Source organism: Eurosta solidaginis, chromosome 1 (genome assembly GCF_040869045.1).
Source record: "Eurosta solidaginis isolate ZX-2024a chromosome 1, ASM4086904v1, whole genome shotgun sequence".
Taxonomy (NCBI): domain Eukaryota; kingdom Metazoa; phylum Arthropoda; class Insecta; order Diptera; family Tephritidae; genus Eurosta; species Eurosta solidaginis.
Window position 1 is genome coordinate 202,746,126 of NC_090319.1, and position 25,980 is coordinate 202,772,105.

The window sequence follows — 25,980 nt, forward strand, 5'->3', positions numbered from 1 at the left end:
TGATATCAAGTTCACTTACTTCGAGCAGTGCGTCATCCGCAAACAGCCTTATTTTACTATGTTTTAGCGCCGAAGATATATCATTTATATATATGTTAAATAGGACCGGTGCCAAAACCGATCCTTGTGGCAATCCAATTCCTGTCAATACCTCTTCCGAGACAACCGACTCAATGGCTGTTTTTTGTCTTCGGTTACCTAAAAAGCTCTGAAACAACTGCAGCTCGTTGCCCCTAATTCCAATTTTTTCTAATTTATTAATCATTATATTTCTGTCTATAGTTTCAAATGCTCTCTTTAAGTCGATAAAAACCGCAAGTATACTTTTCTTTTGATTTAGTTCTTCTTTCCAACTCAATATTACGTAATTTAAAGCCGTTTCACAAGAGTGGCCTTCTCTGAAACCGGATTGTTCTTTAATTAGTATTTTATTTATTTCCAAGTAACTTATGAGCTGATCTTTTACTACTGCTTCTAGAATTTTTTCGATATTCGGCAACGTGTTGATCGGTCTCAGATCTTCTGCCTTTAATGAATTTTTTACCTTCTTTATTTGATTTTATCATTGATATTTTCCATGCGTCGGGCACTATTCCCTCTACTAATGATTTATTTATGATATCCGCATAGAAATGTCCCATGTATGACACCGAATCCTTAATTACTCCTTCTGATAGTAAATTTGTTCCTCCGATTTTATTTTTTAACCTTTTAGCTACCAATATGACATCATCAACCGTAACTTCTTGGAATTTCAGACATGTGCTAACCGTGTATTGCACACTGTCGCCACTATCCAAAGTTTCGATTTCTCGATTTATGTCACCAATACTATCAACAAAGAAGGAATTCAATGCTTGAGCTATATCCTCGGGTGTTTCATATCTTATATCATTTACAATCACTGTCAGGATATTTTCACGCACCTCAGTTAAGTTTACTGCTTGCTTGAGGTGTTTCCACATTAATTTCCTATCAGAAGAATTCAAGGCAATATTTTTCTCCATATATTTAATCTTTTAATTTTGATTAGTTTCTTATAATACTTCGCAACCGTATTATATTCCACCAGATCTTCTGGCTTGTGAGTGCAATTTGATTTTTAATTTGTTAATTTCGGTCAGTTCATGATCGTACCACTTATTTCTCAACCTCACTATCCTGTCTTGTTCTGATGTTAATAAACCCATGCAGTGTGATAAGCAGGTATTTATATATTCAACCGAGTCATTGAGATGCATATTTTTTAATACGCTGAAATCATAGTTTCTTAATAAGTAAATGAGGTTATCAGCAGAATAAGGTATTAGGTTAAAAATATGATAATTTATGTGCTAACGATTATGGTCAGAAGAGGTATATCTTGGCCCGTATTCTGTACGCTCTCCAGAATTAATACAGCACTTGCATGGGGTAATGACAAATCCAAAATGTGACTTTCATGCAAACACCATGGCTATATGCACTTTGGCTAGTGGGTTCAAATGTAGTTTATTATGTCTGCTAAAAGAAAATCGCACTGTATCGACTGTCAGAGGAAAAACGGCCTAGCTCAATAAGGTTTTTAAGTCTCGGTTATCGCAAATTTCGGTTGACGAGTGCTTCATATCAAAGCGTTTTAAACAAATTGATTTATGTGTTGTTTAGTTATGGAGTGGCTACCCGGAAGATTATTTTAGAAGTTTTCATTCTGGATCGCCTAAAGAGCTTATTAAGGGCAAATGCTTTCATGGTACCACCAGCGGAGATTGAATCCTTGCTCTTAACAAATACTAAAATTGAAGATGTTGCTGTGGTTGGTGGCGGGTGAACTACCAATGGCATTCCTTGTTAAACAAGCAATAGAATGATGGTATAAATTGATGTAAGGCAGCCAAACACATGAAACAAGGTATGACTCTCAACGTTGTAATATCACCGAAACAAACGCTTGTTGGTTCAAGTTGCGAATCTATTGTGGTGGAAATATTGTATTGCGTCAATGGGAAACTCTTTGGTAGGCCAGTTGTCCCTGACGAACAAACAATCGAGTCTAAGTTTTCCACTTTATTGGCTTGGGGTGTATCGAAGTATTCCATCAAGACTGTGGTATTTGTTCGCGTGATGATCGACACCCCTACCAACAACAATCTTGACAGACTTATTATTTTACCACCTTCGCAATGAGAACTACAGTGAGGTATGAAGCAACTATAACTCAGCACGAGACGGCTCTGTAACTGATGTTCGGGCGACATGTGGTTACATCTTAGTATGTAGTTGTGGCTGATCTGGACAGACGTTGCCCTTATTTGCGCATTCAATGAAATGGACCGACGTTTGAGCCGCTTGCTCAGAATATCGTACGGCCCTTTTACAGCAACTAAATGAATGTATTTTAATTCGGCATTTCTGAGTGAGTGTTATCGGGTAAACTATTTCTAAACTCTTCACAAACTGGAATTTTCATATCCAAAACAGCTCGCCTGTCTCTCGTTACATTGACGCATTCCGCCCGTGTTTGGACTCCAGGAATGGCATATTCCGCAAATTTGTGATTGAAAGGTGATAAAAGAGCACTGTTATATAAATCTTAGTGAATAATCACGCTCAAGTAAATCGCAGTAACAAACCGCATTACAGCTTTCGCCACAGCAGAACCACAAGCGACTGCATCAATGGGATGCTAGTCGTGCGGTGCAAGGATTGTTTCAGTCTATTACATATGGTGCTGGTAAGCGTTAAAGGTCGCATCAAGAATATTTTAAACTCGAAATCGTTTCGACCAGCATAAATTGTAGATCGCATTGGAAAAGCTTGCGCCCAAAGATCCCTAAAAAAATGATCAAATGGGATAAGAACGGCAATATATATGACAGCAAGTCCAAGTGCGTAGTCTTCGTAGCTAGTAGGTAAGATTTCTTCACAACTATACATATTACGAATACGTATACATTTATTTACTTTTTGTGGAGAAATGCGAATAATACATTGGTATTCTTACTTCAGGTGATCACAGTTGAGAGGGACATAACAACACCGGCATACTCATTACAATTATTTTCGTAGGAGAAAATGAAGACTTTAATCAATACAAAAAGAAACAAAATCATTTACGCCCGATGCTTCTAACGTAGTCCAAAGGTAATTTCCTAACCTGTTTTATGTGAATTGAACAACATTCAAAATTTTCCTTTCGGACATCCGATTATCTTTGTTGACTAGGTCAAGTTTTTACATTTCATTGAAAATCTTATAAATAAATAAATGTAAGGCGCGATAACCTCCGAAGAGATCTAAGGCCGAGCTTCTCTTCCAATTTGCGTCGTGCCCCTCTTGATTTTCCCTACAAATTGACCGGACGGGACCTACATGTTTTATGCCGACTCCGAACGGCATCTGCAAGGCAGATGAGTTTTCACTGAGAGCTTTTCATGGCAGAAATACACCTGGAGCGCTTGCCAAACACTGCCGGGGGCCAACCCCGCTTAGAAAAATTTTCTTCTAATTGAAAAACCTTATTTCTAAAATTTTGATGTTGCTTTGCCCGGGAGTTGAACCCAGGGCATACGGTGTGATAGGCGGAGCACGCTACCATCACACCACGGTGGCCACATTGAAAATCTTATAGGAATTATAAAAAAAAACGTTTCAACTACGCTGCAAGAAAAACAAAGTATTTATTATATACGATACATGAGGGTAATCACATTTCTCTTTTGTTTGAAGCAGATTTTCACTAAAGTACGCTCGTACTCACATAGAATATACGCCAAAATAAATTTTGTGCAATAAGTCATTAAATTTGCATAAAAGTACATTATTGCATAAATGTGTGTATGTATAGGTAACAGAAAATTGAAAACCCGAAAAAAGGAGGGTGACTTTGGATATTAGTTTCTCCTGTATATAAAGGAAAACGCATGCGATTTATGCACCATTAATTGGATATTTTTGAAATTGAAGATACAAAGCCACTCGCTTCATTAAGCGAACCCCTTCAGCAAGCCCAAAAAATTATTACGCTTTTACAAAAATTGATAGCAGCCGTTTCCTCCTTAAGGGCAATCAAAATAAAATGCATGTACAACTACTCATAGATGTTGTACCTAATCAAATAAAGCCATATTATCTTTTACTGGAAATGCAGCGAAAATTAAATATTTATTATTTATGGTGGTTTCTATTTTTCGTAAATTATTGAAAATAATTAATTTTTGATTGTCATTTGTTACATGGACAGTAAAATCCGACCATCAATTTGGAACAATTTAAAATTACTTATTAGGGATTCAATAACAATAAAGCTGTTATGGCAAAGTGAATATTGTTTGCCAAGCATATTGTGGAATCATATTTGAACCAATTGTGGTTACTTTGGGTGAGCAACAATTTTTAACCATTTTTCATTCAGCTTTCTGAATCTGTCCTGATTATCTTGGCTGACTGAGTCATGAATATGATACTTGTTAAAATTTACCTTTCCATTGAAGATCTGATGTTGTATGAGATGTGAAGAATCATATGATAATCGTATCCGAAAATCCTTCATAAATTTTAACCAAAACGGTTGAAATATGTTCACGAATATTATCTGAAACAGACTGTGAAAAGTAGTCAAATATTCCTCCCAAACGATTGAAATTCATTTTCCTTGTCCTTATATAATGAAATGGTATGAATAAATTTCTTTGGGATTCCTTGCGATATTAAACTATTTTGAACAATTGCGTGGTGGCAGCGGCGCACCCACGTAATCGTTGGAAAAAGGACTATGTGGCAGACAGTATATCTGAGTTAGGGTTCTGTTGGCCTCGTTCGGGGGAACGAGAGCTGGGATATCGGTGTGTTGGCCTCGTTCGGGGTGAACGAGAGCTGTGTTATTTGGGATAGAGGAACGTATACTATTAAAGTTCATTTTCTTTGTCGTTGTGCGGAAGTAGTACCAATTTCGCGATTGGTCTCGTAATTTGTCCTTTCATTGTGTGGACGTCAACAACACGTACACGGTTATCGGAACCTGGGTGTGTGTTGACGATTCTCCCCATTCTCCACTCGTTTGGTTGGAGGTTATCCTCCTTTATGACGACGAGGTCCCCGGGTTTTAAGTTGGATTGTGGATGTTTCCACTTGTACCGTTTCTGGATCTCGGTGTGATATTCCGGTTTCCATCTTTTGCAGAATGTTTGATTGAGGGCTTTCATCTTCTGCCATCTGTTTACAATTGAGGCAGGGTTTTCACTGCAATTGAGTTCAGGTGAGGATAGAAGATGTCCACCTACGAGAAAGTGGCCTGGAGTAAGCGGCTCAATTCGACATAAGAGGGTAGTAAACTCCTCAAAAGTATATTTATGATCGGACGCGATCTTTTTAAAATGGGTCTTAAAACTTTTTACCTCCGCTTCCCATAAATCTCCCATGTGAGGAGCGCTTGGCGGTATAAAATGCCATTCTAAAATGTGATGGCTATATTTATTCAATGTTCCGTACCTTGCTTAACGCAGAAATGCTTTAAACTCGGAGACAATGCTTTAAACTCGGACAAAGTTAGTACCATTGTCGGAGTAAACGTTTTTCGGACAGCCTCATCTAGATACAAATCTGGCGAAGGCAGCTAGGAAGGACCCGGTACTAAGGTCGTTTGTCGCTTCTAGATGGATGGCTTTCGTCGAAAAGCAGACGAAAAGACAAACATATCCTTTTGAAATTCGACATCCCCTCCCTCGGTAGGATTTTATATCGAATGTTCCCGCGAAATCTACCCCAGTGTTAGTGAAGGCCCTAGTAAAGGTGGTGCGCTCTTGCGGAAGGATCCCCATAAGTTGCGTTTGTGTCCGCTTCCTGCAAATAGTACAGACCTTACAGTTGTGGATAACAGAACTTATCATGATTTTAACACGTGGGATCCAGTACTGAGTGCGGATATGACATAGCATCAGCTGGTTCCCTTAATGCAGGGTGGTTTTATGAGAGGATTGAACTATAAGTCTGGATAACCTGCAAGTGTAAGGAAGGATAAAGGGATGACTTTCGTTATGGGACATGTCTTTGGATGCCCCAGTCCGCCCCCAGTTAGAAAGACGCCTTCTTCATCTATATATGGGTCCAGGGGTAAAATTTCACTCTTACAATTTATCAGTTTCCCTGACTTCAAATTTGCGTACTCTTCTTAATAATGTTGCCTTTGGCATATTGTTATCAATATTTGCATTGTTTTTTCTATTTCGTCAGGGGCTATCGAATGAGAATCCCTTTCAAAGGAGGCTTTAGTTGTTGGGTGCGTATTCTGGAAAAACCGAAGAATATAGGATATAACCCGCAAAGCCCTTGGTAGATCGGAAAACCTATCCAGAATATCAAAGTTATTTTCGACCGATGCCGCATGAACTTTCACCCTCTTTTCTTCGATAACGTATTATAATGCTCTTCTTGTGTTGGCCAATTTTCGTTGTCTTCTTGTAACCAAGAAGGTCCCTGCCACCACAAATAATTGTTGATTAGATCCGAAGCGTAGAGGTCTCTGCTCGCCAAATCTGCAGGATTTGACGCGGAGTCTACATGCCGCCATACTTTGTCTCCAACTTTGTCGATGATTTTCGTTATTCGATGTGCCACAAACGTTGGCCACGAACATGGGGGCTTTCGGATCCATGCCAGTACTATAATCGAATATGTCCAAAGGGTTACTTTAATATTGGAAAGTTGTATATTTTCTATGGCCGACTCTATGATTTCTGCAAGTAGGAATGCGCCGCAGAATTCCAGCCGTGGCAATGATATAGTTTTGACCGGGGCTACTCTTGTCTTTGCAATTAACAGATTGGTGAATACTCGATCCTTTGTCTGAACCCTCAGGAAAACAGTGGCTGCATATGCTTTTTCCGAAGCATCGCTGAATCCATGTATTTCGACGCTGTCCTTTGGAGTAAAATGAACCCATCGCGGTATGCGGATATCGTTGATTTTTCCGTATTCTTGCATAAATGCGGTCCAACCATCTAGAGTAGTTTGTGATACGTCTTCGTCCCAACCCGTGCCTTCCAACCAAATATTTTGCAGTATAAACTTGGCTACAATTACCACTGGTGCCAGCCAGCCAAGAGGGTAGAACAGCTTTGCAATCGCAGAAAGTACAGCCCTTTTTGTGATGGCATCGCTGTTTTCAAAAGGTTTAGCAGTAAAATAGAATAGGTTGGAATGCGCATTCCACTTAATGCCTAGAGCTTTAACCGTACTCGTATCTTCAAACTCTAGGAAGTCCTATGTTAATAAATGCTGCTTCGGTATAACCTGCAGAATTATCTTGTAGTTGGACGTCCATATTCGCAATGGGAAACCTGCCGATTGCAATGCCGATGATATCTGATCCCTTGCCCTTATCGCAGTTTCGATGCTGTGTTCACAAAATGTTACTGTTTTCAGTTCTTAAAGGTTGATTGGATCCTTGTGGCAGTTGCGAAATACATTTCGCTGGAATTTTATTTGAATTTTATTAACCCATATTTGGCGCTACAGTTTCTCTATATCACTGTTAAATACGTATTTGAACAGCCGCCAACGTAGTATAAGGATTGTTAGGTCGGATTGAAGAATCGGCCCTGGATATAAGGCATCATTTAGACTTTTGCCATTAGTGGTAGGACAAGATGCATTAAATACGACTCTGACTTTTGTTGTTGTACTTCCCTCCTTTATAACAGCAAGGTGAGGGAGGAAGTAACAGTCGGTGGAGTCTGGCGGGATATTACTGACCTCTTGCATATGCCCTAAGGTTTCATATTCGGATAAAACTCTATTGTATTCCGTTTGAAGGACTGGGTTTTTCGCAAGTCGTGTCTCGTTGCGTTAGAATTGAGAACGCGCACTTCTCAATGAGGGACCTAAGTTAAACTCTTACCTAAAGGGTAAGGAGACTACGTATTTGCCATCGTTGTTCCGAACTGTTTCTATAGCTCCTCGCAGTAAGTGTCATCATTATTCATGCTCCTCTTCTTTGGAGTTTCCTCTATCTCCCAGAAGTTGTTTATCTAAAGTGACCTCGTTGAAATATGAAACCAGAGTTTTATTTGTATCAACCGCACCTGTCCGGCGTGTCAAAATCCAGCCGAACACCGTTTCCTGTGCTATTAATGTGTTTAGCACATCTTTTCTAATGCCGCCTAACATAAATTGGGGGTATATGTCCCCGCCCAGAATTAGATCGACTGGCTCATTGACAAAGAATCGTTTGTCAGCCAGTACTAAGTCAGGGAATGCTTGCCTAGTCATTGCATTTATTTGGCAAGTTGGAAGATTCCCTGTCAATTGTGGTAAAACCAGCATGATCGTATTGATCTCGATTAATGGATCGGTTGGTGACCGCAGTTGTATGTTGCACGCTTCTTTTACTTGTGCAGACATTGTGTTATTGATATCCGAAACTTGGGCATGCATGCATTTAGTTGGCAGATTTATTCTGCGCTTGAGTTTCTCGGTTATGAATGAGCATTCAGATCCTGAGTCTATTAGGGCTCTCGCCGAATAGTCAACACCCATAAAATAAATATTAACCTGAGCTGTCCCTAGTAGTACTCCTTTACTAGTATTTGCGAAACATGAGTTCACATTATTAATCGGAGCATTTTGACTTTCAGCATTGCGTCGTATTTGAGCTTCTCGTGACGTAGATCCTCCGATAGTGTCTGAAGTATTTGTTGGTTTTGGCTGATTCGAAATATGAAGCAGCGTATGATGTCTTAAATGACATGTGGCACAGTTCATTTGACTGGTGCACTTTGTTACCGAATGACCAGCAGAAAGGCAGTTTATACACCCACGGCCGCTCTTAATTTGTTCAGACCATTTAGTAGGCGTTAAACGTAAGAACTTTTCGCACTTTGCAATTCGATGTGCAGGAATTTTGCACATCTTACACGTAGGTTTGGCTACACTAGCCTGATGCGACCCCAATCGTTTCGACGATGTATCTGCCGAGGAACGAGAAGCTTGTGGCTTAGAGGGTTTTGAAACCGTATCCCCTCTTATATCTACGACAGTTTCCAACGTTTGGAATCTGCTGGATAAGAATTTATCCATGTCTGCCCATTTTGAAATTTCTGGTTTATTTTCTATGGTTTGTTCCCATAGAGCCATTGTGGTTTCTGGCAGTTTTGTGGAGCACAAATACGTTAGAATTACATCCCAGTTTGATATGTCAATCTTGTGACATTGAAGCGCTGAGATACAATTGTTTATTTCACGTTGCAGTTTTTTAATGGAGCTACCGCGTTTACTCTCAACTGCTTTTAAACTAAAAAGAATTTTTAATTGGGCATTGACCAAGATACGTTTGTTTTCGTATCGGTCACATAAATTTTTCCACGCTGTATCGAAACCGTCTATCGTTAAGGAACACCGTTCCACTATTTCTTTGGCCTCCCCTTGGGTTTTTTGCCTCAAATAGTATAGTTTTTGTAATGCATGGAGTTTACTATTATTAATATATATGGCAGTGACATGTCCCTAAAAGACGGCCATGAAACCTTTGAAAATATCCGTATCACACGCTGGCAGGCGCACATGATATTCCATATTATCTGAGACATCAACTTTCTTATCTTTCTTTTCAAAACCTTCCAAAAGCTCAGCTATTGCCGCCTCACACTTTAGGAAGCTGAAATAGCACATTTTATGCTTCTTTTTGATAGCCGATAAGTCCTTTGACTCAAGCTCTGATGAACCTACGAGCTTTTCGTATGTCACCTTCGTAGCTTCCCACAGAGTTTTTAACTCATCCCTGTGGTATATAGGGAGTGTTTACTGTGTTGTGAAGGTGACATGTCGTTGAAGTCATTTTCATACTCCGTCACTGCATCTGCTTGGCTTGTATAGGTCTCCATTGTGTATAAAAATGAAAACCGATAAATTTATAAAAAACTAAGAAGAGATTGCCTTTGCAGAGTGTAGTGAGTGAAAATGTTGCCAAAGGACCGAACTTGGAAGTGATAATGTGATTAGTGAAAAGATTTGGTGTATGCGTATGTATACACAAATTTACCAATTGATTGTGTAAGCCGATAACTTATGGCTAACGTAAAAAAAGGACTGTATAGAGGCTTAAGTGCTAAGTGGGATAAGTACAATTTCGTGGTGACAACGGCGCGCACCCACGTAAATGTTAAGGAATGTGCTAATGCAGATTTGCTACTGAATCGTCTAAGCCAATAAGTAATGGCTAGTGCAAAAATTGTGCCAGAGAAAGTAAAAATATATGAACGCTTGTTATGGACTTTTTGGTAATTTAACCAAGGACTGTGAACTTTTGTATCACAAAATTAGATCAGTCAAAACTGATTTGTATATTGCCGCAAGTGAGAATAATAATTCTTCAATTTTTTAAATAATTGTGCAAGGAATAAGGCTTTTGGCCACCCAAACAACAACAACAATAAGTGCAGTTTAAAATAAGTGTACTTTGTATTACAGCAACAAAATAAAATTGCGATCGTATTGCCCGTGTAAATAAGCCCATGTGATTTTTATGTGGAAAAATTTGTTTAATTGAATGTGTGAGCAAATTAGATTAATTTCTTTGTTTAAATAACCTTAACAGATCAAAATTCATTTCGGTGAATATTTTGAAAATGAAAATTTTGCAAAAGCGAAAGTAAAAAGGTGGCGCTAAGCGGTGTTGAAGTTATGTTAACCAGTATTGTGCTACCTTGAGCTGTGTCCGGAAAATCTTACCGCTGGTGGGGGATTATTCCGGATAGTCACAAGGCGTGATGCACAAACTTTAAATAACTGCGTTAAGCGCTTTTTTTCTATTTTGCACAAATAAGACCTCACTTCACAACAAAATCACATGCACGGTTTTAATAATCGGAAACACTTTCTACCGATTTATAATTTTATTTTTTGAAATTTTTATTAAAAGGTGAAAAGGAAACCCCTACCTAATACGGAATATTTATAAAACCACGTGCCTTTTATTAAAGTGTTGATCCGCAGTAATCGAATGTGATTTAAATTGTTGTTGGATGTTTCCAAGGTATCACCAAAAATGTTGTTGCGTGCAAATTGCTGATATTAGCATCACGTACAAAAGCGTGCTTCTTGATGTAATGCTGAAGTTTCGCCTTGATTATATCACGATTTTACTGCGTATTCGATGTTCTCTAAAGGGGTGGAGTGGACTGTATTGTAAATATCTCGTTCTCTTATTTTCGGCGAAGATAGACCATGTACAAATGCGTGGTGGCAACGGCGCGCACCCACGTATTTGTTATAGATTGTTTGAGTCAAAAAAAGGAAGAAAATAAGAAACCAAAGGATTTCATGTTAATAAAAAAGGGAATTCACAGTTTTATTTATATAAATACAACAAGTGTTAAGAAAGATTTTAACAAATGTTGAGGAAAATGGTATATTACTTACTTACTTAATTGGCGCTTAACCGTCTAAACGGTTATGGCCGTCCAACAAGGCACGCCCGTCGCTCCTTCGCTCCGCCAACCGGCGCCAATTGGTCACACCAAGGGAGTTTAAATCGTTTTCCACCTGGTCCTTCCAGAGTGGGGGCCGCCCTCTACCTCTGCTTCCATAGGAGGGTTCCGATAGAAACACTTTCTTGGCCGGAGCATCATCTTTCATTCGCATAACATGGCCTAGCCAGCGCACCCGCTGAGTTTTAATTCGCTGAACTATGTTGATGTCTGCGTATAGCTCGTACAGCTCGTCATTAAATCTTCTTCGGTACTCGCCATCGCCAACGCGTAGAGGTCCATAAATCTTTCGAAGAACTTTTCTCTCGAGCACTCCCAAAGCCGCTTCATCTGCTGTTGTCATGGTCCATGCTTCTGCCCCATATAGCAGGACGGGTACGATAAGTGACTTGTAGAGTATGATTTTCGTTCGCCGAGAGAGGACTTTACTTTTCAATTGCCTACCTAGTCCAAAGTAGCATTTACTACTTTTTGAAAATGGTATATATGTAATAATAATTTAGAAAATTTGCACTTACGTGAACGTGAGATTACGTGTACGTTCGCTGGCTGCTGGATTCAAAGAGGTCGAGCCTCTTCGCGACAATAGCCGATGAACCCACGATACAGCTCCTTCGTTGGGTTTCCCGGCAACAAAGTTGCTGTACCGCGGGCTCACAGCGGTAAAAATCTAGGATACATACGTACTACCACTCACAGATGCTTGTGTGTATTAGTGATCACAAGCATATGTGGGTGGTAGTAAACAAAGGAAAATAGAGTAAAGAAAATTATGTTACGGGGGGGGGGGGGAGATATATTTAGGCCTGTGGCCGAAACAGGTCCTTTCCAACCTCATTTGGTCCGCTGGTCCCTTTTCTTCAATTTTGGTCCTTTTTAGGCAGCAGCCACGATTGGTACTTTTCTTTCTTTTTCAATTCACAATATTACCCAAAAATTCGCCACACTTTTGTTAGCCCACATATAATTTTGAATTTACTTCAATGGAACTTTCACCATAAAAAAATGCTTAGTCAATAAAATGTACCAGAACAATAACATTTCACCTAGGATATAATTTATGCCAGTCATTAAAAAGAAAAGTGTTGGCAAACACATTGTCGTTAATTGTTTATGAAATAACCCACTAATCAAAAAAAACTCTCGTTTTATAATAATATTAATAACGGCTAGATATTTCGATCGGTTATACGACACTATGTAAAATATGTGAAAATAAAAATTTCTTCTCGCCTAGCATAGCTTATAGCGAGCACTATGCCGTAAGCCTAACACTTGCAAAACTTATACAAAGAAATTCTATGCATTACTTCTCGTTTGGCACGTTGATATTTAAATCTTTCTCACCCAGCTCAATGAGTTCAAGGTATTCCTGGACTATTGTGGTGTTAAGCCACCCAAGGTAATTGAAAACTAAGTATATTGGCACAAGAAATATTTTAACTCGAAGACATAAGGAAGCAAATGCAAAAGAGATTTGATTTCGGAAGAAATGTTTTGTACACAATTATTCCCGTAGGTGCTAGCAGAACCCCTGAGGCTGGGATCAAAACTCACACTTACTGAATCTAGGCTCTGATATGAAGTTTAAACGTTAATGGAAAAAGTAAGCATCTATAAAAATAGCACTACCAAAATTGCCTAGTTTCATTTATGATCTACTGAGTTTTCCACATACATAGTTCGGCAACACCCGAACGCAAATTTTGAACCGTTTCTTACTAAAACCTAACTGCACTATACATTGTATTTCATTGCAATCAACAACATAATGTTAGAACCAAGAGCTTTGTGACCAAAACTAGGTTCACTACGTTTAGTTGGTGAAAGACATAGACTTATCCTATGTCAAAATATAGTACCATTTTTAGTTGCATGCACATATACTTGTTTGTTCAGTTTGAATTAAAGGAAAGTCTTCACTATGTTTAGTAAAATTTTATATGGAAACATCCCAAAATTTTGTATTTTATACTAATAAAATAAAACAAAAATTTGGTCCTTTTTTCGATGAATGTTGGTCCCAAATGAAAACATGGTGTGGCAACCGTGTTCGCGTTACCGAAAATGTCTCACTTGTAGATACGAGTTTAACAAATAAACGGGACGATGTGTATATGCATATTATGCATGATAAGTTTCTACATAGGTATATTGTAATTTATTCTGTGAAAGTATATAATGTAAACAAATATGTATAGCAAGAGGCAACACTTTTTTACTATCATCTTTACTTATTTGCGCTTACAATTATTTATTTTTCAGTTTTGCCTTTTTCTAAACAACAGCTGCTGTCTGGTTATTTCGATGTAACCACCTACTTTTGTGGGCAAAAAATTATCCGGCTACTTTCGTGGGTAGAAGACCAAAAGGATGTAAAAGTTGCCACATGATTTCGTTACCGTGGTGAAGAATGTTTTTACCAGACTAGAATCGGGGCGTATAGATCAAAGTTAGTACCATGTTGGTTACTCTAACAATACTCCTTTGCAATGTGTTTGCGGAACACCATCAGCCGTTCATTGCTCGTGTTTTAACGACCGTGATCACTACACGATGACGATCGAACAGAGTTGCCAAATGTAAAATATTGCATGCAAATAACTGATAATAAAATTTTACTATGACAACTCTGATAAAATGCAACCGCGCAACTGGTTTTATGTATACATAGTATGCTATAGTATAGAGAAATATACAAAGAGGAATTGCGTCGGAAAGAATTATCGGCAAACTATTTTATTCGTCAAAAATAAAATAAATAAAATAATTATAACCAAATATATAAAGGTAAAATATCGAATACAGCGCACGTAACAAAAGACGTATTCAGAAGATAGAGAGGGAAAAGTTTGCGCGTAGATTGAAAAATAGAGAAAATGCGACGCTCCAAATCGAAACTCCACATTATGCCGTAGGATCAGAGGTCATGGAATTGGTCAGCTCTCCTAGCATAGCACCAGAAGGCAATCATTTTTCGCCATCTTCGTAATTTAGTTTGGATGCAAAAAGATGAAAATTAATTAACGATTTAGGACTGTGGCATTAAGGACTAGAACTTCTGTTGAGCACATGAGGGATTTGTTAAGGGTTGCAAGAAATAATTATGCAGATGTACCTCTTGCTGCTGCGACGCTTCTAGAAAAAAGTACTGCTGTCGTGGATATAATATCTGTAAAGCCTGGCCAATATTCACATTTGGGAATCAAGCAAAATATGATGAAGGCAGCACATATTTTAATCAATGTCGATGAACGTGTGATATAAATATAAACGGCTTGCCAATTTCTGAAAGTTCAACCCTGCAACTTTGGCCAATACTAGTTAAAACAGTTAATATTAAAAACATGAAGATATTCTCCGTTGGAATATATGTAGGAAAAACGATGCCAAGTGATATCAACTATTATTTAAGCCAATTTGTTGAAGAAATTCTGGATTTTTAACAAAATGGTTTAAGAATTAATGGCAAAGAAATTCCATTTAAAATACGGGCGCTAATATGTGACGCACCATGGAAAAAAGTACTGCTGTCGTGGATATAATATCTGTAAAGCCTGGCCAATATTCACATTTGGGAATCAAGCAAAATATGATGAAGGCAGCACATATTTTAATCAATGTCGATGAACGTGTGATATAAATATAAACGGCTTGCCAATTTCTGAAAGTTCAACCCTGCAACTTTGGCCAATACTAGTTAAAACAGTTAATATTAAAAACATGAAGATATTCTCCGCTGGAATATATGTAGGAAAAACGATGCCAAGTGATATCAACTATTATTTAAGCCAATTTGTTGAAGAAATTCTGGATTTTTAACAAAATGGTTTAAGAATTAATGGCAAAGAAATTCCATTTAAAATACGGGCGCTAATATGTGACGCACCAGGGAAGGATTTTGCTTGTAGTATAGCGCACTCTTCTTCAGTACATGCATGCTCACAATGCACTTAACTGGCCAAAAACAAAATTTATAGCACACAAGTTGGGGAGATTATCAGTGACGACGATCGTAAATATGAAAACCATCACCAACCACAGATTTTGAATACTAAAACACCTTTGGGAAAAATAAGCTTAAATATGATCAGTCAAGTTCCCTGGGATCCCATGCATGTCATTGATTTGGAGGTAAGCAGCAAAATGTTATCGAAAATTAATAAAAATAAATTAAATGAAAACGTTTCGAAACTAAATAAAGAAAATAACTGAAAGTTATTAATAACATTAAAAAAATGTATACCAAAGGAGTTCACAAGACTTCCCCGTGGTTTGGAAGAGCTTTGCAACTGGAAAGCAACAGAATTGCATCAATTTTTGTTATACTAGGATACTGTAGTTTTAAGAGATTATGTTGGTGCTGATTTTTACTATACTTTTTTTACTCCTAGACTGTGCGATAAGGCTATTGTCATGTCAAAAAAATTTTGAGAATAACATCGAAGTAGCAGATGATGTATTAAAGCTTTTTCTGCAAAATTTCGGATCATTTTTTGGATCACAAAATGTAGCATACAATGTACACGCACTGCTTCACATATGTGATTGTGTCAGGCAGCACGGCATGCTTTATAACTTCTCCGCATACGATTTTGAAAATCAGTTACAAGCTATTAAAAAAGATGTGCGCAACATATTTTGCAACAATTATTTTTTAGAAATAATCATAAAAGTTTAAAAGTTGATCCAAAACCCTCAAGGATCACCGAGAATAATGGCATCATTTATAGCTTCACATCTGAAAATTATTTCTTGGGTATAAAACCACATAATAATGTGTGCCTCTTAAATTCGTACATACCCATCAAAATAACTGGATTCAAGCGTAATGAAAATAATGAAATTCTAGCAATAGGTCGCCGCTTCAAAAATATTCAATCATTTTTTCGATGGCCAGTATACTCATTATCGGCATTAGGCATTTGTATTGCTGACAATGTAGAAGATATGGAGGAAGCATATAATGCTAATAACATTAGTTGCAAACTTTTGTCTTTACCATTTGAAAACCAAATTGTTTTAATTCCAATTTTACACGGTTACTATTAAACATATATACGACACTTAAATCAAAAATATAATACTATAACATAATATTGACATATATCTACAAAATAAAATACAAATACATACTGCCTACAACCGAAGCCAGACATATAGTTAAAAAATGGAAAACAACCACCAAAATTGCAGATATTTAAAGGTCGCGTAGGAAATAATCTTTTAATTGTAAGTATTATATAATAAAATTGTGTTTCTTGTTTAAATAAATCGCACTGTTAATCATCATAAAAACCGAAAATAATTAAATCTGTTATAGATATCTGGTAGAAATGATCGAAACACAAAATCAACAAATTGCCGCAATCATGGATATGCAAAAACTTTTAGAAGAAAACATGGCGAAACTGCAAGGTAATTTTGATTATGCATAGCCTAGTTTCTCTATCATCGCTACTAAATATATTTTGCTGTAATTTTTCCAGCAACAACAGAAAGTCAGAACAAGGTAATGGTGGAAATGATGGCTGATCAGAGAGTTCAACTACAAGGATTTAATAAAAGTCGGCAAGGCGTCACTGCCATTAGCAGCATTTCCACTAAAAAGTGAAGAAGATTTAAAAAAAGGGAAGAGGCGGTGAATAAAGCTAATTAGTAAGCAAAAATAGGTAATTTCTTCAACTTATAAAGCCACTTGCAGAGCGGCGAGTTATTTTTTAGCTCCTAGTTAATTTCAAAAAAGTTGTCAAAACTTTATGAGTTTCATCCTTTCATTTTCATCTAGAGTTATAAAACTAGCTTCAAGTTCTGAAAGTGGGCCTAAAATGTTAAATTTTTAATAACATATGTGAAATTTTTTTACTTTCAGGTGTCTGCCATTCAACTCTTACTAGATGGAAACACAGCAAAAAACCTAGAGAGAATATTTTCAAGAGAACTGCGCATGCAATTTAATGCGGAGGGGTTAGGTGGAAAGAAAAGGCTTAGAAACTGTAGTAAAATATACAACTTTGTCTTAGGTAAGAATCGTAACTTTCCTTACAACTGTGATTCCCCTTTCTAAAAACACAACCCCATCCACAGGAGGTTTATAATTTGATCACAATTTAATATTAAATTTACCAAAAAATGCAAGAAAACGCAGTGAATTGAACAAATATGGTGCTACCAGACTTCAATTTATGTATAAATAAAAAACAATTCAATCTATTTAATCGCGCCATTTTTTATTCAAGATTTTCTAGTTTTTTTGTTTACGAAGTAAATGTAATTAATATTAAAAAATCGCGATTTTTAATTACGCATTTTCTATTTTTTTATGAAATAAACGTACATAGAAAGATTGCCATGAAATGTTTAGGAAAGATACAGGAAGGAGAGATGATGGTTAGTTGATTTTGAAATCCCAAGTCGGTTTAGCCATTCTTGAGTTATGATTTTGTTTTAGAAAAAATTCAAAATTTAAAAATCATCCAAGCGGTACAAAATGAAGTCGGTGGATTATATTTTTTGGATGCGCCTGGTGGTACGGGAAAAACATTTGTGATATCACTCATTTTGGCAGCCATTCGATCGCAACGAAAAATTGCATTGGCACTTGCTTCTTCGGGAATCGCTGCTACTCTATTGGATGGTGGACGAAAAGTGCACTCTGCATTAAAATTGCCATTCAATGTGCAGGTATGCTTATATTTATTGATTGGCCACTTTAAACTTTAATCGATATTAATTAAAATGTAATTATTTTCAAATTAACAGGTGATTGAACATCCCACGTGCAATATTTCAAGAAATTCTGCGATGGCAAAAGTTTTGCAACAAGCAGCAATTATTCTATTGATGAATGTACAATGATGCATAAAAAATCGCTGGAAGCATTACACCGTACAATGCAAGATCTACGTCAGAATCAAGAAATTTTTGGTGGTGCATTAATATTATTGTCAGGGGATTTTCGACAAATATTGCCTGTGGTTCCACGATCAAAACCGGCGGATGAGATCAACGCATGTTTAAAGTCTTCTCTTCTGTGGCGATATGTGCAAAAATTGACATTGAACATAAATATGCGCGTTCAATTCCACAACGACCAATCTGCAGATCGGTTCTCCAAGCAACTGTTAGATATTGGCAATGGAAAAGTTCGAGTCGATAATACAAATGGATTGATTACATTGCCGAACAATTTCTGTACCATTCTCCAATCAACAGAAGAGTTGATTGAAAGTGTGTTTCCAAATATTGTTCAAAACTACAGGAATCACAATTGGTTGAGAGAACGCGCAATACTGGCACCAAAAAATTTACACGTCAATGCAATCAATTATCAGATTCAAGAAAAATTGCCAGGTCCAGTGACATCATATAAATCTGCTGATAGCGCAATGAATGCAGATGTTGCAGTTAATTATCCAATTGAATTTTTGAATTCATTGGAACCACCTGGTATGCCACCGCATTATTTGAATTTAAAGGTTGGCTTATCAATTATTTTACTGCGGAATGTAAATGCACCAAAACTGTGCAATGGCACAAGATTAGTAGTAAAAAAATTGATGCCGAATTTAATTGAAGCGACAATATTGACCGGAACAGCGAAAAATGAAATTGTACTCATACCACGTATTCCACTGATTTCAACAGACATGCCATTTGAATTTAAGCGTTTGCAATTCCCAGTGCGTCTATCATTTGTCATGTCCATCAATAAGGCATAAGGACAAACGCTTCAAATATGCGGATTAAATTTGGAGGAGCCGTGCTTTTCACATGGACAGCTATACGTGGCCTGCTCAAGAGTTGGAACTCCAAATTGTTTGTTTGTGCTAGCTTCCAATGGGCAAACTAAAAATATTGTATATCCAAATGTTTTGGATTGACATTAATAATTTTGAAATACAATGCATTCATTTCATAAAAAAAATTTATAATCTTTCATTTCTTTTTTTGGTTGGTTGCTACGAAGTGCAACGGGTCCGCTAGTTTTTTATAAACTATACGTAAATAGTTAAAAAAAAATCTGGTAGCGCCAAGCAATCAGTAATTAAATAAAATGGTTGTATGCTTGTGTTCGCGGAAAGTAAACAAATAAATTATTAAACTTTACAACAATACGTATATTTAAACAAAAGAAAATAGTTGGTTGTGGTTTTATGAACATTATAGAGTGTACTTATATATAAAATTCTTGTGAAAGTGTTCGTATGGAGATAAAAAGTGATAGTTATACTATGGTAATTACTAGTAAATTGTTAATAAAAATTAAAAACTACTCACTGATTCTCGTTGGGGAACTCCCTGAGAACCTATGCGGAAAATTCAAAGGTCAAACCCCTTTGATTTACGAATAAAACCAATTGGTCCCTTAATGTATAGCCGGCCCAAAATACATACCTGTAGAATCGCGAGAGAGCGTTTAAGTTTTCTAACTATACCTTGTCTAGTTTAAGTTCTGAAAATTACAATTGAACGTGAAGTGTAAATTTCTGAACATGAATTGTAATTATCTGAATTTAAACTGAAAAAGGTGTAGTTAAGTTGCCTTTATCCTTTACTTATGCCCTTTATCAAAATTGCTTAGGTGTTCATGTTGCCCGCAAATAAACAAACTTCAATTTGCTACCACCTAGCTAGCACCTACAGTAAAAAAAAACAGAAAATCAAAGGCAGGGTCCGACCCGTTTTACCCTTAATAACATATTAGGGTCAGTAACCAAGCCCTATCGTCGCATATGTTCACATATCGAAAACTCTTTTCATTATTTATAGTAAATATGAAATTATAAGTGTAATACTAGGTACAAACACACGCCATATTGGCAATTTATACCATTTGGGCAATTTATTACGCAATTTATCATATAATAAATTGTAATAACAAATTGCCAATTTAAAAAAAATTGCGTAATAAATTGTTTCAAACTGTAAATACAACCTTGTAAAGTGTGTTTATTGAGTAGATTTAAACGTCAGCTGCGCATGGCTCAACTATATGGTTGGCTCATCTCATCAGCTGATATTATTTTTTTCATTTCACTGGAGTAGGAATTGTCAAAAGAGGATGGCAAACTCAAAATGAAACCAAAACATTGAACACATTATCTTACAACACACAAAAATTTTAAAGTTTTATGTTTTCATTCCATTCCATTCACCTAATTCCAACACGCACATTTTGACATTCTGAACACAGGTATGTTGTTGCTGTAGAGATGAGCCAACCGGCCATCAAATTACTATTGTGTAAGCTTAATTGAGTTGTATGAACACCACTCAATTTGAATTGATATTGCCTCAATTTGTTTTTCTGTTTGAACATAGCATAATGTGTCGATATACATTAGTCTTAAGTATGCGTTTTACGTGTACCTACACATTAGCCTTAAGTATGAATTCATGTAAATCAGCACATTGGCCTTAAGTATGAATTAAAAAAGGGCGATGGCAACACTGAGCCACGCCATTCCAATTCAATATACTTACTTGAAGAATACACACCTGCAAGATGTGAAAAAAAAACTCTTAATAAGTATATCTTATAACGTTAAACTTGTTTGGTTTTATTTACAATAAATTATTCAAAAAGACCTTTAATTGCGGCAAGTGCATGCATAGTTTCGTAAGGAACTAACATAAAACATGGTGTCATAATAAAGCGAACAAATAAGCGAAAACTCACAACGTTCTAAGTGTGTCGCTGTTATAACGTGCTGCTTGGCATTGGCAATGGGCAATTTAATCCGGAAAAATCTTAATTTAATAAAAACATCGAACAACAAAAAACCATTAATCGGAATAAAACCTCGCAAAAAGAAGTTGAATAATAAAAAATTTCACGTTTTCAGTTCAGTATTCGGATATTTTAATCACATTTTCTTTAACCACATACAAAACGGCGGATACAAGGAGGGACTTAAGGGAATTGGACTGCTCAAACTTATCAGTGGAATGGAAAAGCCGGAAACGCGACTTTTTAGTGTACATGATTGCGAAAGACAAAAATTCGCAGTCGGAATCAACAAAAATTGCAATTTTTCTGTGGCTTGTGGGTACAAAAGGCGCTAACATCTACAATACCTTATTTCCAAATGATGGATCTCAAAAATCATTATTGGGCACATTTACAACACGTCGTACAATACCAGCTACAGCTACCGAAGCTGAACGGGCAGTTACAGAAATAAAACAACGGTCGCTGGATGAGTTTCGACGGAACTTCGCATCTAACTAGAAAGGTGTGAATACAGTTGCACATGTGGAGTGTCATACGAAAATCGAATGTTACGTGATCGTATTAGAATAGGAGTTTTTGACAAGAAGCTTCATTTGAAATTGCTTGACGGGCGTGATGAGAACCTAGAAAAAGTGGTAGAAATGTGCAAGACATTTGAGGCAGTAAGCGTGAATAAGGAAATTTTGGCAACAAAGCAATCAGTCGCAGCTGTAACATCAATATTGGACAAAGAAAAAGAGGAGGTAAAGGCCATCAACATAGCAGGCAGGCGTTTTTGTTTCAATTGTGGCAATGATTGGAATGGGGATCACAAAGGGAAATGTCCGGCAAGGGAGTTCATTTGTGTATGCGGCAAGAAAGGCCATTTAAAGCAGATGTGTCGCAGATATGCCAACATGTCGGGAGCAGGTAAACGGGAATTTAAACCACAAGGGAAGAAGCAAGTCAATAATGTTCATTGGGATGAGTTTTCAGATAAACTAACGAAAGGAAAGTGTAAGTTGGGATGAAATCTTAGCGTTAAAAATAATCTTTATAGAATAAACTCGAATGGAAAGCAAGTTATAAGATGGATAAAATCATACCTAGTAGGAAATAAGACAATTGAATTTAAAATTGATACCAGAGCGGACGTGAACTGTATTCCATTAAAAATAGTACAAGAAATGAATTTTAAATTAACAAAAAACAAAAAGACGTTCATGTATTTGATTATAGTAATAAACTTATCAACATTTATGGTATTGTTGAAGTTGAAATTTTTGATTCGAAAGATCTCAGCGAAAAAGTAGAGTTTTTAGTTGTTGATGATGCATTTGAACCGATACTTGGGTTAGAAACATGCATTAAATTACAGTTGATTAAACGAGTGAATGTTGACTCAGTTAGGTTTTCAAATGAGCAAGACAAATTTGTATATGAAAATGAGGACATATTTACTAGCCTATGCAAAATACCTGAAAAAATTACTTTATACTTGAATGAGAATGCAATGCCGGTGTTGCATTACATTCCCGGATTTCATAGTTAAAAAACTTAAACCAAAACTTGACGATATGGTGAAGAAAGGAATTATATCACCAGTCTGTTATCCTACTGATAGAGTTAATAACATGCAAGTCGTTGAAAAATCCAATGGTGACTTGCGGATTTGTCTAGATCCGAAGCCATTTAACAAATGCCTTAAGCGTGAACACTACATTATTTCAACTATTGAGAATTTCACGTCAGAATTGGCTAATAAAAAAATATTTACGGTATTAGACTGCTCGAATGGGTTTTGGCAATTAGAGTTCTACAAAAGGAGCTCAGAATTAACAACATTCATGAGACCTTTTGGTAGATATAAATTTGAGAGGCTGCCATTTGGGTTGAATGTGGCTCCAGAAATTTTTCAAAGAAGAATGTTTCAAATTTTCGGAGACATACCGGATGTCTTTGTTTATTTTGATGGCATAGGAGTGGTCGCTTGGGATGAATCCGAACATGACAAAATATTAGCAATTATTTTTGACAGAGCACGGGCAAACAACGTTAAATTTAACTCGGAGAAAACTCCGTATCGTAGGACAGAATTAAAATTCATGGGTCATGTTGTGTCAAATGGCCAAATTAAACCTGAACGTAAAAACATAGAAGCAATGTTGAACATGAGAAAGCCAACTGATAAACAGTCTGAAACGTTTGCTGGGACTGTTTAAATATCTGGGAAAGTATATCCCAACCCTGTCTAAACTGACAGCCAATTTGAGAATACTAACTCAGAAAAACACTCCTTTTTATTGGGATGAAAAACATGAAAGGGAATTAGAAAGCTTATTTAAAATCTTTACATCTAACCCTGTTTTGCAGACTTTTAACTCAACGAAACCCGTTGTTATTCAGGCTGATGCGTCTAAGGATGGGTTAGGCGCGGGGTTAATTCAAGAGGGTCGTCCTGTAGCTTTTGCATCTAGAACCCTAAGCAAAAATGAACAAAAATGGGCACAAATTGAAAAAGAGCATTTGGCAGTAGTCTTTGCCTGCAAACGATTTCATAGCTTTGTGCATGGTCGATCATTCATTATCAAAAGTGGTCACATACCGCTGGAGGTATTAAACTTGGGCGATATTGATGCAGTCACACCAAGATTGCAAAGAATGTTCATGATGTTGTTAAAATATCCCAAATTAAAAATTGTTTATAAACCGGGTAAAGAGATGTTGTTAGCTGATTGTTTGTCTCGGGCATCAGTGGATACAGGTACAGAAGAACCAGAACTGAGTACTGTCATCCACTCGGTAACGAAATCCGTCTGTGTATCGAAAGATAACGAAGATTATTACAGAAAAATATTGGAATCGGACGATAATCTGAAACGAGTGTGCGAATATGTGAGGAGGGGTTGGCCAGAATACCGCCATTTAAATGACTTTTGCCGTTTCTTCCATAAATTTAAAGCAGAATTACATTTTGAAGATGGGCTACTTTTCAAGAACCATTGACTGGTAATTCCAAAAAAATTACAAGACAAAATGTTGAGGTTGTTACATGCGCCACATTTTGGAATTGAGAAAACACTTGCAATGGCAAGAATGCCTTATTTTTGGCAAGGAATGAGCAAAAGCTTAAAGGAGTTGATTGCGTCATGCACTATTTGTGAACAGTTTAAACGAAATAATCAAAAAGAATCACTGAATCAAGAATCAACTCCTAAATACCCATACCACATGGCTTCAGTGGACTTATTTGAATATGCCGGTAGTGACTACATTGCGACTTATGATTATTACTCTAATTTTTTGTAGCTAGAAAAGTCAGCAATAAAACTTCCGAACATATTATTAATGTTCTTTGCTCTATATTTAACTTAATCGGGTATCCTTCGAAAATAAAAACTGATAATGTTCCCTTCAATCTGGCACGGTTTGAAGAGTTTTCACGTGAATTTAATGTTCAATTTAAATATTCGAGTCCAAGATAGCCACAGAGTAATGGAATGGCTGAAAAAGGAGTAGCAATCGCTAAAAGTATTCTAAAAAGGTGCTATGAGGCCAATGAAGTGGATCAGTTTCAGTATAGAAGTATGGAATACAATACTACGCCAGGGGTAAGCATGAGTATTACCCCATCGGAATTGTTCTTTAGTAGATTAATTAAAACAAAGCTGCCAGTGTTAGAAGAAATGCTTAGTAGAAAACACGTGAAAGAAGAGTTTATTCAAAACAAGGTTATTAGAAAAAAGGAAAAACAGAAATATTATTATGATAAAAACGCAGTCATTGTCGAAACTGAATATAGGGGACTTAGTTATTTAAAAAAAAAAAATGATAAAAAATGGTATTACGGAAAAGTTAGTGGATTGGTTAATGACCGCTCACATATCATTAGAGATTCATTTGATAATTATTTTAGACGTAATCGTAGGTTAATAGCCAAAACAAATAATGATGATTTTGATGCTAGCGACTTACTGTTTGAAGAAAATATTAAATCAGTTCGGGGGAATAATCTACCAGAAATTATAATGATCAGAATAATGTAAAACAGAATGGCAACAACATAGAGCCGAATAACGGAGGGGTAGGCACTATAAATCCATCTAACGATGTTATCGCTGGGGAATTAGAATATCCGACAGAGGTTGACTGTGGAAGCCTCGATAACTCCCTATCGGAGTACAACACTGCCGAAAATGATGAGTCAGATATAAGCAGCGGAAATGAACCAGTAAACGGAAACTATTATAGAACACGTTCTGGTCGCACAGTTAAACCTCGTGTAATGTGTCTATACACATTAGTCGTAAGTAGGCGTTTTACGTGTACCTACACATTATCCTTAAGTATGAATTCATGTCAATCAGCACATTGGCCTTAAGTATGAATTAAGAAAGGGCGATGGCAACACTGAGCAACGGCCATTCCAATTCAATATACTTATATGAAGAATACACACCTGCTAGACGTGAATAAAACACTTAGGCCCTTATTATGTATGTCACCGTGAATGTTTGCGTCGCATTCACTCACATTCACATTCACCCAGAATTCGTATTATATAACTTCTTACGTATTCGCGTTCGTTCTCGTACGTGTCACTACGTATTCACTGCGTATTCACTGAGACTGTCAAGCCCAATACGTAGCCAGTATAGCCACTTATTACTTTTGTTATTTCGAAAAAGTTTGCAGTGCAATTTTTTCGGAATAACATCGTTTTAACGAGCTGGCAATATTACAGGGAAACACCTGACAAATGTTACAAACAATTGTAAACAATGGAGAAAACTTCATCTATGG

The 25,980-nt window shown here is 36.8% G+C and overlaps 2 protein-coding genes across 9 annotated transcripts in view; one reads left to right on the top strand and one right to left on the bottom strand.

The window, feature by feature from the left end:
* The window catches only part of LOC137236985 (ATP-dependent DNA helicase PIF1-like), a 41,581-nt gene extending 22,098 nt beyond the window's left edge, over nt 1–19,483 (top strand). Inside the window, exons 1-7 of one of the 6 annotated variants that reach the window (XM_067760100.1) lie at nt 13,880–13,914; nt 16,786–16,880; nt 16,952–17,134; nt 17,335–17,485; nt 17,550–17,852; nt 17,914–18,146; nt 18,225–19,483. In XM_067760100.1, the coding sequence (XP_067616201.1) occupies nt 18,317–19,183 (867 nt within the window). In that variant the 5' untranslated portion in view covers nt 13,880–13,914; nt 16,786–16,880; nt 16,952–17,134; ... (2 more) ...; nt 17,914–18,146; nt 18,225–18,316 and the 3' untranslated portion in view covers nt 19,184–19,483. Of the gene's footprint in view, nt 1–13,879; nt 13,915–15,028; nt 16,881–16,951; nt 17,135–17,334; nt 17,486–17,549; nt 17,853–17,913; nt 18,147–18,224 lie in introns of those variants that run through there. The other 5 variants (XM_067760099.1, XM_067760098.1, XM_067760102.1 and 2 more) reach the window with 5 other exon arrangements.
* LOC137236983 (uncharacterized) overlaps nt 1–25,980 on the bottom strand; it is a 75,025-nt gene that overhangs the window by 18,920 nt on the left and 30,125 nt on the right. The window lies entirely within an intron of this gene.